Source organism: Pygocentrus nattereri, chromosome 3 (genome assembly GCF_015220715.1).
Source record: "Pygocentrus nattereri isolate fPygNat1 chromosome 3, fPygNat1.pri, whole genome shotgun sequence".
In the NCBI taxonomy this organism is placed as follows: domain Eukaryota; kingdom Metazoa; phylum Chordata; class Actinopteri; order Characiformes; family Serrasalmidae; genus Pygocentrus; species Pygocentrus nattereri.
The window spans coordinates 2,550,403-2,563,507 of NC_051213.1; the positions used below are offsets into that span (position 1 = coordinate 2,550,403).

Below are 13,105 nucleotides of genomic sequence, written 5' to 3' on the forward strand. Positions count from 1 at the left end.
CCTAGTGAAAAGTTCAGAGCGTTCAGGATTACCTCTGATTACCTGTCCGCACTTGTCACGCTACGGCCGACGACGACAGAGCCGAGAACACCTGGGCCACCGTTCAGCTACAGCAGCAGCAGAGCTCCTAAGCCTTAGCACCTTCACTTCAGGTAAGAGCGCCGCATCCATTCCCTCAGAGCAGAGACCCGAATAACCCATCAGATGTTATTTACAGGTAGAGGGTCCTGAACCCGGCCTCTGGTTAGAGTAATATTACTGTGGTGGAGTAACGACTGCAGTAGAAGTAGCAGCTGCTGAGGTACATGTGGAACTGCAGTGGAACTTCCGAGAACATCCAGCATCTGTCAGTGTAGGAACCACAAGGGTGAAACTGGCTGAAGCACCAGCATGTAATAGCTGCACCACTTAAAGGGGAACATCAATTTTTCAAAAATCCTATGTAATTAAGTGGTTGAGACGTAAACAGAGCGGTTCAGTCGTTCAGAGTTCTAGAGGAACTTACAGAGTCAGAGCTGCTCACAGTGGTGGTGATGGGAACCAGACGTCCGCCTCTAAAAGCTCCTCGCAGAAAGATCCTACATGAAATCGTCAAGTCAGCTTTTATTGTCAATACTACAACTACTACTACTACTAATAATAATACATTTTATTTATAACGCACTTTACGTCTGAAACAAATCTCAAAGCGCTACAAAGTAAAATCACCAGTATAAAACATCATAAAACCAGTCAAGTTAATTAAGAATCAGAGGTTCTGCTACTGGACATACAGTGATCTGAAACTGAGTTACTCTCAGAGCCCATGGTGTAACAATAACATTAATATAGACAGTAAACGGGAAAAGTGTGAATTTAAATAGATACTAAAAAAACACTAATTGTAAAAATAAAAAAATAAGAGTGACATACAAATGAAGGTCGGTGGGTATAAATAGTGCATTTAGAATGAGCTTCTGGATCAGATAAAGTGATGAGAACTGGTTCTGAATTCACTGCCTGATGACCGAGACGCTGTTTTATGAGTTCTGTAATAGATTTGTGGCCTAAAATGTATTTTAATCCATTCATTTTAACCCATTCATGGTGGAGGGAGACATGCAGGGCGCTATGTGGCAAAACAGTCACCAAAGAAAACGGATTATTCCAGATTTTCCACTATTTTCCATCATCGACGTTCCATATAAACTCAGAAGACTCGTGTAGGTTCTCTGGTCGGGTTCCTGTCAGCACCACTGGGAAGAAATTTGAGTCACGTTTTTCTAAATAAATAAATAATTTCTCATCAAATCACTCTGAACGAGGCTGTTTGTGGAATTCCTCTGTGAGGTGGAACGGAGCTTTGAAGATCTGAAGTTCTCTGTTCTCTGTTCATTTGGACGCTTGTGGTCTAAAATAAGGTGCTAAAGCTCCAGAGTGAGAGGAGTGATTAACAGTGAACCAGAACCCGGAACAGAGAATTACGGAACCACTATTATCAATCAAACAAAACCAATTTGACCTTAAATAAACGTATAAAATCATAAAGTTGCCCTTCGTGAACAGTTTCGAGGGTTTCACATTACCTGTACGAAGCCGTAAATAAAAATGAATAAATGAATAAAAATATGAAAATATGAATGACGAACAGAGCTCTAGAAGATTCTAGAACGACTGAGAAAGCTGAGGGTTCTTCTATATAGAACCATGAACACTCAAAGAAGTCTTTGTATGCTTAAATGGTTTTTGGTCATGACAACGTTGTTGAGATTGATTGGGAAAGTGTTGTATATGGTTCTATATAGAACCTTTTTGAAAAGGGTTCTATATGGCACCCAAAAGGGTTCTTTTCTAGTTAGGATGTCAAGCTTGTCACAATAGCGGAACCCTTTTTGGTGCCATATAGAACCACGTCTAACACATCTTCTGTCAATCTGAACCATTAGAACCACTTAAACATGCATACCTGCTGCTGGAACAAAACCTCGTACCTCCTAAATGGAAACTTTACAGGAGAGGGAAAAAACCGCCCTTTCTTTGAATGGAAGTCAATGGAACCGGAATTTTTTCCAAGTCATTTTGAGCCATTTCTGTTGGGCAATTCATCATGAAATTTGCACACAATGTCAAGAGCAACAGGTATTTTCAAACTGTGTCAAAAACTGAAAAACGACTAAAATGGAGATATGAGGTTTTGTTCCGACAGCAGTGAAACGGTTCTTTGGTTGTTCCTGGTTCTGTATAGAACCATAGTCTTTACTAAAGAACTCCTGAAAAGCCATCTTTTTTAAGAGTGTAGAACATATTAATATTCATAATTCATCATACAGACAACTTTAAATACACACATGCAGTCGAATGCAAAAGTTTGTGCACCCCTGGTCTAATGACAAGTCGTTGTTGATTTTAAATAATTGAACACGTCCTCTACAGAGACTCACTACAGTCTAATACAGTTTAATACACAATTACTGTTTATTTACTGATTTTACATAATGGGGGGGGAAATAAAACAGTATGTGGCCTGTGCAAAAGTTTTGGCATCGTGTTTTATTACCTTTTATTATTTATTATTATTTATTTACTAATACTATTGTGTTAAACTGAGCAAATACATGGAAATTGTGCACCGAATAGTGCACAAAAAAAGCAACATTTAAGTGGGTTCAATGTAGGGGATGTGTTTTTTCTCAGAAAACCAACACAACAAGGAATTAGACCCGAGGCATGTGACGCATTTTACATACCACTTAAACTACAGTATGTTATTTATCAATTAATCACTTCTTGCACAAAGGAAAAACATCTCAGAGTGTTTGTTAGGGAATATTGGCCATATTTAAATCCACACTCTATAAGTTATTATATAGTTGCTGGTGGAACAACCTCGTATCTCCAAAATGGTCATTTTACAGGGGAAGGAGAAAACCTACTTCACTGTGAATGTAAGTCAATGGAACCAGAATTATTTCTAAGTCATTTTAGGTCATTTCCTTTGGTCCATTCATCATGACATTTACACACAATATAAAGGACAACAGGCACTTTTAAATAATGTCAAAAACTGAAAAACATAAAAAATATATTTATATATTGTTCATAATACAGCAGAAGTGGAGATTACTCACACATATAGTTGAGTAGAGGTAAATGTGTTGTTATCTAAAAGCTCATGAAAAGAACAAACATCAACAAGTACCTGCAGGCGAGTTGATTCAGTGTAACTCACCTGTGAGTACCTGTTTGTTTAACAGAGGCAACACAGATAAACACTGTTGCACAGAGATGCAGCAGATAGTCGGATTACATAAAGGACCGAAACGGATTAGCAGCCCTGGTCTCCGGTTACAGCTATAATTCAGAGCCTAAACCAACAGGTTAAACACGTAAACAGACCAAACCCACTGTTTTAGGTACATGTCTTCATCAGACCGGACACATGACGTCATAACAGTAGCGTAATGCAGCTGTTCTGTGTTTCAGTGACTGCAGAGCGATGCTGAGTCAGAGGTGTGGGTCGTCTCTCCACACCTGCTGGTGGTTTAAGGTTCAGATCTCCAGCGGTGCCGGTCTGTTATCTCCCCCTCTGCTGTAGCGAATAATAGAGCAGAATATGAATCCATAATGACGGAGTTGGTGTGTGTAATCCAGCAGGGGAGCAGGCTCAGACAGAACCGGCTCAGACAGAACCGGTTGAAAACCACAGTCTGGAACACGTGTGTTTTGTTGTGAGAGGAACCCACAACCTGCCCAACCCAGAACAGACTTCATTAATCTCTGTTTCACACAGTTATTACATACTTATTACACAGTCATCAGGAATGTACACAGTTCAAATGATGTCTTAACCTGAGAGTAGAGCCGTAATCACACCTGGGAATCATAATATCACCACCACTAAGCCTCTTATTACTAATAATAGTAATTATATCTTCAGTAACACCATAAAAACTATTATTATTATTACTACTGCTAGTGACATCAGCACCACCTTTATTGTTATTATTCTATCACCACTACTACTACTAATACTAATGCTACTACTATGAAACTATTACTACTACTACTATAAAAATAGTACTACTACTTGTGCTTCTAAAAAGTACTACTGCTACTATAAAGGTAATACTACTATTACTAAAAACTACTACTACTACTATGTTAAAAGTACTACTACTTCTATAAAGGTCGCACTACTACTGCTACTATAAAAGTACTACTGCTACCACTATAAAAGTACTGCTTCTACTTCTAATTTAAAAGTACTTCTAGTACTACAACTATAAAAGTACTACTAGAATAAAAGTTACAGTAGTAGTAGTAGCAGTAGAGTACTACTACTATAATAAAAGTACTGCTACTACTACTACCACTACTACTATAAAAGTACTACTACTACTGCTACTATAAAAGTACTATTACTACAGGGGGAGTCAAAAGTCACAGGACAGGTTTTATTTTATTTTTTATTTTATTATCAACTTTTATCTCTGGGATCATCTCAAACAAATTGTGTATGCTGAGAAAATTTGCAACAAACACCACCTTCAGCACCTCATTGTGGAGGCTTGTGACGGCATAAAAAACAAGATAAAACAGTGTCCTGTGACATTTGACTCACCCTGTACTATAAAAGTATTACTACTGCTACTGTAAAAGTGCTGCTACTACTACTATTACTATAAAAGCAATGCTACTTCAATTATTATTATCATTATTATTATTATTAGTAGTAGTAGTAGTAGTAGTAGTAGTAGTAACACCATCACTACTACTCCCACTACTAGTACTACTGCTAATAATAATCATTTGCTTGTTTGTTTTTACAAAATATCACAGCATCAGGCAGTGGAATGTTATAAATAAAAAATCAAAACCAAAACAAGAATAAACAAACAGTTTACACAATACAGGTAAAAAGAGCCCTGCAGGCTGAAGGAGAACGGTCAGGAGGTGGCAGAAGGTCAAAGGTCAGTAACAGCTGGTCAGAAAAGATGCAACTGACAAACCAGTGACTGCTTTGGTCAAAGAATTGATATTTATTCATATTAGAATTATATAGTTTTTTAATCTCCGTTCATTTGTGGGATTCCCCTTTAAGCTGGAACGGGACTTGCAAGAACTGGAGTTTGTTTGGCTCTGTTCTCTGTTCGTTTGGAAGCTTGTGGTCTGAAATAAGGTGCTAAAGCTCCAGAGTGAAAACACCTGCAGGCGAGTCGATTCAGTGTAACTCACCTGTGAATATCTGTTTGTTTATGAAACATAATGACGGAGTTGGTGTGTGTAATCCAGCAGGGGAGCAGGCTCAGACAGAACCGGCTGAAAACCACAGTCTGGAACACGTGTGTGTTGTTGTGAGAGGAACCCACAACCTGCCCAACCCAGAACAGACTTCATTAATCCCTGTTTCACACAGTTATTACATACTTATTACACAGTCATCAGGAATGAACACAGTTCAAATGATGTCTTAACCTGAGAGTAGAGCCGTAATCACACCTGGGAATCATAATATCACCACCACTAAGCCTCTTATTACTAATAATAATAATGAGAACACCACAGTAAACAGTCAAAGCAGCGTTTTCATGCTTAAATAGTTTACCACTAATAATATCATCATCATCACCACTATCATTATTATTACTACTACTACTAATGACATCAGCACTACCATTATTATTATTATTCTATCACCACTACTGCTACTATAAAAGTACCACCACCACTACTACTACTACTACTATAAAATTACTGCTACTACTACTATAAAATACTACTAATACTACTACTACTACTATAAAATACTACTACTACTACTATAAAATACTACTACTACTACTACTGCTACTACTACTACTACAAAAATACTACTACTAGTAGTATAAAATTACTGCTCCTACTACTACTATATAATACTACTACTACTACTACTACTATAAAATTACTTCTACTACTACTCTAAAATACTACTACTACTATAAAATTACTGCTACTACTACTACTATAAAAATACTACTACTTCTACCATAAAATTCCTACTACTACTACTATAAAAGTACAAGTACTACTATAAAAGTACTACTACTAGTACTATTACTATAAAAGTACAACTACTACTACTACTACTACTACTACTACTACTACTACTACTACTACTACTACTATAAAAGTACTACTACTATAAAAGTAACACTACTTCAGTTCTTCTACTTACAGTCATTACACTTACATTACTCCCACTACTAGGACTACTGCTAATGATAATTTGTTTGTTTTTACAACATATCACAGCATCAGTCAGTGGAATGGTGTAAATAAAAAGCAACAAGCAAAAACAAAACAAGAATAAACAAACAGTTTACACAATGCAGGTCAGAAATCTGAAGGAGAACGGTCAGGAGGTGACAGAAGGGCAAAGGTCACTAACAACTGGTCAGAAATTATGCAAATGACAAACTAGTGACTGATTTGGCCAAAGAATTTATATTTATTCATATTAGAAATAGTTTTTTAATCTCCATTCATTTGTATCAGGGTGGTTATTATGACCTTTGGAATGTACCTCTTAATCAACTAAAGGACTGTTACACAGTTACTGAGCTCACAGCCTTTTTAGCCTATATAAAACTGCCATTAACAGCCTGTATGTACAGTCCTGTGCTAAAGTTTGCGCTCCCCTGGTCAAATCCCATGTTTGCGTTGATTTTCTGAGTGTGAATAAGTGAACACGTCCTCTACAGACACACACTCACTCCTCTTTTACTGAATTTAACACACTGGGAAAAATGAAAACATAGAAAAGTGGCTTTGGGCATTTTTTGGGCAAGTTAAACTCAAGAAATAAATAGAAATCTTGAAATCTCACATTTCAGCGTGCCACTCTAAAGGAACTTTGAACTATTTTCACAACAACAAGGTCGTGGAATTTGACCTGGGGGTGCTCAGACTTTTGCATCCAACCGTAATCGAGCGAAACGTGACACCAAGGACTTGGCCTGCGTTCTGGGTTTTTATCTGTAAAAGCTCATTAACATGCTGTATCTTTACTGCTGTGACTGAACAACACCCTGTGTGTCCACAGGGCGTTATCCTGGAGCCTGACTCGCTACATTTCCATAGAAATTTCCATCGGAATATAAACCCAGACTTTAGGAACGTGTAGAGAATATTCACTGTGCATCCCACGATGTAATAATCTACAGCGTAGAAAACATGACCAGCTGAGAAAAAAGTTAGAAGGTGTAAAGAAATAGTGTTAAATTTGAAGGTAAAAATAAATAAATAAATAAAACATAAGCGAGATGAAAAGGGATTCTAAATAAATATGAAAGTCCTAAAAGAGTCACATTTGATTATGGACAAATGGCTTTTCTCTTATTTTTGCAGGTGAGTAAAGTTTACTGAGGCTTAATTTCTATTTATTTGCCCCAACTGGTAACACAGCTGATGTAACAATATTCAGATTTCATAAATAATGAGCTGTTTTTTTTTAAAAACCAGTGGCTGATAAATATAATAATAATAATAATAAAATAAAAATAAGCTGTTTTTCGCTGGTCTGGTGCTGGTTTAGCTGGTCACCCAGTGTGGTCATACTGGTTGACCAGCATACCAGCATCCAAAACACAACATATGCTGGTTTTGCTGGTGACCAGCGATGCTGGTTGCTGGTTTTCCTCCCAGTGCGAAATAACTGCCGGGATATGTTGTTTTCCTTCAGCTGGTCTGTCCTGGTGGGAAGATGCCTCCTCCTGTCCCGACTGAGCGGAGGATGAGCGCTGTGGGCTCTCACTCCAACCCGGAGATGTTTCTGGGACAGGATTACCACCAGCTCCACAGGGACTTCTACGAAACCAGAGCCCGATTCCTGGACAAGACATTCCTCCCGAACGAGAAGGCCATCGGGCCCGGCCTGCTCACTGACGAGAAAATGGCTAGAGTGCAGTGGATAAGGCCTACGGTAGATAGCAGTTAGCATTTATTTACACTAAACACACCCAACGCCTTAATAAAGCCTGGGCGCAGCTACATCAGCACTTGGCATTAAACAGTAATAAACACACCACCGCCTTAATAAAGCCTGGGCGCAGCTACATCAGCACTTGGCATTAAACAGTAATAAACACACCCACTGCCCTGATAACGTCTGGGCGTATTCAGATTCAGATTCAGATTCAGATTCCTTTATTGATCCAAGGGGGAAATTGCAGTTGTTACAGTTGCAGCCACTTATGCAAAAATAAACACTTTACTAATAATTTAAGACAATATAGAGAAATTTACAGTATGTACACCAGATTTAAGGACTTATTAATATAGTAAGGTGGCAGTGATTGTGATAGTAATATGAAACATCAGGTATAAAGCAGTTACAATTATTTAAATTATTTAAATTAGTTAGTGTCTCTGAGTTTTTGCACACACAGTTGTTATTATTGCACATATGAACAGTTTGGTATTGAGTTTTGTGAATCACACACTGAGGGCGGAGTTATAGAGTTTGATGGCCACTGGTAAGAATGACCTCCTGTGGCGCTCTGTGGTCATTTCGGTAGAGTGAGTCTTGAGCTGAATGAGCTCCTGTGTCTCATCACCGTGTCGTAGAGTGGGTGGGAGACATTGTCCATAATGGCCTGCAGCTTAGACAGTGTCCTCCTCTCTGACACGGCCGTCAGCGAGTCCAGCTCCACACCCACAACATCGCAGTTTGCTGAGTCTGTTGGCATCTGCCGCCCTCAGCCTGCTTCCCCAGCATGCAACAGCAGAGGACAGCACTCGCCACCACAGACTCATAGAAGATCCTGAGCATAGTCCGGCAGATGTTGAAGGACCTCAGGCGCCTCAGAAAATAGAGACGACCTTGGCCCTTCCTGTAGAGGGCGCCAGTGTTCTTAGCCCAGTCCAGTTTATTGTCAATATACACACCCAGATATTTATAATCTGCCAGTGTCCACACTGACCCCGCTGATGGACACAGGGGTCACCGGTGCCTTGTCCCTCCTCAGGTCCACCACCAGGTCCTTTGTCTTTGTCACATTGAGCTGCAGGTGGTTCCGCTCGCACCATGCGACAAAGTCCTTCACCGTTGCCCTGGACTCATCCTCTTCACCCCTGCTGATACATCCAACTATTACAGAGTCATCAGAAAACGTCTGATGTCTGATGTATCACGCTGCGCTAGCTTTCCCTGCTGCAACAAAACCATGGACCAGGGTCCAGGCCATGCTGCTCTAAGCTGGTCTAGTGCTGGTCTGGCACTGGTTTAGCTCGTCACCCTGTGTGGTCATGCTGGTTGACCAGCACACCAGCATCCAAAACACAACACATGCTGGTTTTGCTGGTGACTGGCCGTGCTGGTGTACTGTCCAGCAGAGTGGCTGGGCTTTACAAACAGGTCAGAGAAGAAATATTTGTGAAGACAAGAACTTTGTTCTGTAGTAAAATAATTAATTAAATTAGTTTAGAATTAGATTAGAATTAGAATTTGTGTACAGTAGGTTGCGAACATCTTAGGCCACGTATTTTTTAAACTGTTAATCTTTTTAAACACCATGTGAAACTAGAGTAAACACAAATAGAACCAAAAACAGTGAAACATATCAAGAAAGGTTTGTTCTCAGCAAAGACACCAACACAGAAAGGTGACTTGGTACGGTGTTGTTGTCCTAGACCTGCCGTCACGGTATTATGAGCCTGTTTAGGACTGTTTGCTCTTGGCCAGGATCCTTTAACAGACATGAAACCTGAACAAGGAACAAGGAAACATTTTTAGCTGCTCAATCCAGTTCATGATCCTATTTAGTATCTGAGTATCTGAGTAACTGAGTAACTAAGTAGATGTAATTAGTTTCTGTACTTTAGTATTTTTGGTGTATCTGTACTGAAGTTTCTCCGTTCTGGACTTTCTCCTTTCACTCCACTACATTTCAGAGTCTAATATCCGACTTTTTCCTCCTACATTTTGAGAAATCTGTGGTTCCTTTTGGTTTCTGTGTGTATAAAAACGTAACATGTCAAAACGAAAGAAGCACAAAGCCAGAGCACCAATCAGGGCCCAGCAGTCACTTTGTTTAGAGCTGGTTTTGACCTGTTGGTCATACCGACCCAGTGCAGCACGCGGTTCAACGTCAGCGCAGCAGCGTAAAACTTTGGGAGAGTCTGTTCAACATAAATGATGAACTAACCTAACTTTGTGTAAATAGAGCTCAATATAGAAATATGTCCACATATGCAGTCGAGACTGACGCGGCTTTTTTCTGAATTTCTACAAACACCATTTCATTTTATAGTAAATGAGTTTGGGCTGGTTTATGTTTATGAACAGACGCCTACAGATCAACATAGTAAAGGAGCTCATCTGTGATCCTGAGTTTAAAGCCAGTTTTTATTCAACTTAAACTTGGAACTAAGTTGTAAATAAATCTGAAACTGAAACTTTGCTTGTGTGTAAAAAGTGATTTCAGAGCCACTCGGTTCTCCCTGATGGAAACTGTTTACCTTCAGTGTTTTGTGCTTCTGATCATTTTAATAGACGTCAGCGTCACTAATTAATGACGTTCTATTAAAAGACTGGTTTACCAAGAGAGACGCTGGAGGACTTTCACCTGAAATGAGTTCATGAAGCCAGTCTGGTTATAAAAATGATAACAGGACATCAGAGCCAGAATTACTCTTTTAGTACTTTTACTTTATACTTAAGTACATTTGAAGGGAAATACTTTAGTACTTTTACTCCAGTGGAGGTCTAAAGGGAGGAACTTCTACTTTTACTGGAGGAATATTTTACCTTGGGTGTCTCGACTTTAACTTTTACCTGGTTTGTGTACTTCGTCCACCTCTGGTCCTATAGATGTTTTCTACTCATGGCTTCTACAGCATCTCAGATGTCCTGCATGTTCACAGAGCATCATGAAACCTCTCTGAACCCTCCACGAGCTCCAGATGATCTTTCTTCACTTGCTCTTTTCAGAGACTGGTGAGAGATCCTCAACTAGTCGTGGATGGAGAATCCAGGTTCGACTTCGCTCAGGGAGAGCTCGGTAAGATCCAGACTGCCTGCAGCGTGAACTCATGATAAAAGCTCTGTGCACGGCTGTTGTGATGGGCTGTGTTGGTGCTCTCTTTAGGAAACTGCTGGTTCCTGTCTGCGATCGGAGCGATCACGTTTCAGACTGATATCATGGATCAGATCATTCCTGGAGGCCAGTCATTCAGAAAGGAATATGCAGGAATCTTTCACTTCAGGGCAAGTACATCAGTCCATGAGTAAACGGCCATTTTATCAGAAACCCCCCTCCTGTAGCTGTACTCTCTTAAAAAAACCTTCTTTTAGGGTTCTTTAGTGAAGACTATGGTTCTTATAGAACCGTGAACAGTCAAAGAACCATCTGCATGCTTAAGTGGTTCTTCAGATTCATGGAGAAATGTGCGGTATGTCGCTGCTGTCAGAACAAAACCTCATATCTCCAAAATGGTCACTTTACAGGAGAAGGAAAAAACCTACTCTACTTGTAATGTAAGTCAATGGAACCAGAATTTTTTCCAAGCCATTTTCAGATGTTTCTTTTGGTCCGTTGACCATGAAATTGACATACAATGTAAAGGGGAACAGGTACTGTGACATTTTGTGAAAAACTGAAAAAGGACAAAAATGGACATACAAGGTTGGTTCCCACAGCAGCGATGTGGTTCTATACAGCACCGAAAAAAGGGTTCCTCTATTGATAAAAGTTTGACACCATACACAATAGCAGAACCCTTTTTGGTGCTGTATAGAACCATATACAACACATTCTCCATCAATCTGAAGAACATATCAGCAGTTGAGTGTTTGTGGTTCTATGTAGTCTTTCCTAAAGAACCTTTTTTAAGAGTTCCACTCTCAGTCTAGCAGCGACTTGAAATAAATGAAATATTAATTCATTCATGATTAAACTGTTTCTCACGCCTTTGCTGTGTCCTGTGTCTGGTCTGTTCCGTGAACCGATTGGCTGACTGGTTTTGCTCCTCCGCAGTTCTGGAGGTTCGGGAGGTGGATTGATGTTGTGGTAGACGACAAACTGCCGACAATCGATGGGCAGCTCATTTTCGTGCACTGCAAGACTCGCAACGAGTTCTGGCCCGCTTTGCTGGAGAAGGCCTATGCCAAGTAGGTCCATACGCTCAGCTTACAATCATTATAAATAACGTAACAATAATAATAATAATAATAATAATGTAATTACTGCTATATATTGTAAACATGTTATATTTATTGTCATTATTATTATATTACTGTTGTTATTGTTGTTATATTACTCATATACTACATATATAATCTACTACTATACTAATACTACTTACTAAAACAATTACTAATTACTGCTAATAGTATCATCATCATAATAATAATAAGAAGAAGAGGAATCAGTATCAGTTGTGGACTCATAAATTTCATTCCTGTCATTCTCTCTAAAATCCAAAACACACTCTGTATCTGGGGCGTATTGTTTGATTATGACTGATATTTGTTATTAATTGGCTGTTTTATCATTACTCTAGTTTATTAGTGTATTAGTTGCAGGGGAGCTGTGGTGTAGATTCTGTGTGATTGATTATTGTTTGTATTTACTCAGAGTGTGCGGCTCGTACGCGGATTTGAACGGCGGGTTTGTGTCCGAGGCGCTGACGGACTTCACCGGGAGGGTGCACATGACTCTGACCCCGAGGGAGGGTCACCCCGAGCTGTGGGGGCTGATGTCCCGGGCTGCACAGTACAGGTCCATCATGGGCTGCGGCACTCCACAGGGGGTAAACACACAACACACACAGCTGTCTGTCTGTCTGCCTGTCTGTCTGTCTGTCCATCTGTCTGTCTGCATGCCTGTCTGTCTGCCCGTCTGTCTGCCCGTCTGTCTGTCTGTCTGCCAGTCCGTCTGTCTGCCTGTCTGTCTGTCTGTCCGTCCGTCCATCTGTCTGTCTGCCTGCCTGTCTGTCTGTCCATCTGTCTGTCTGCCTGTCTGTCTGCCCGTCTGTCTGTCTGTCCGTCCGTCCATCTGTCTGTCTGCCTGCCTGTCTGTCTGCCTGTCTGTCTGTCTGTCCGTCCATCTGTCTGTATGCCTGTCTGCCTGCCTGCCTGTCTGCC

At 40.0% G+C, this 13,105-nt stretch overlaps 1 protein-coding gene across 1 annotated transcript in view; it reads left to right on the forward strand.

Moving 5' to 3' along the window:
- The window catches only part of LOC108413206 (calpain-1 catalytic subunit-like), a 25,094-nt gene continuing 11,989 nt past the window's right edge, over positions 1 to 13,105 (forward strand). The window contains exons 1-6 of the mRNA XM_037536678.1: positions 1 to 152; positions 7,703 to 7,942; positions 10,952 to 11,021; positions 11,109 to 11,227; positions 11,997 to 12,130; positions 12,597 to 12,771. Of these exons, the coding sequence (XP_037392575.1) occupies positions 7,724 to 7,942; positions 10,952 to 11,021; positions 11,109 to 11,227; positions 11,997 to 12,130; positions 12,597 to 12,771 (717 nt within the window). The 5' untranslated portion in view covers positions 1 to 152; positions 7,703 to 7,723. The remainder of the gene's footprint in view (positions 153 to 7,702; positions 7,943 to 10,951; positions 11,022 to 11,108; positions 11,228 to 11,996; positions 12,131 to 12,596; positions 12,772 to 13,105) is intronic.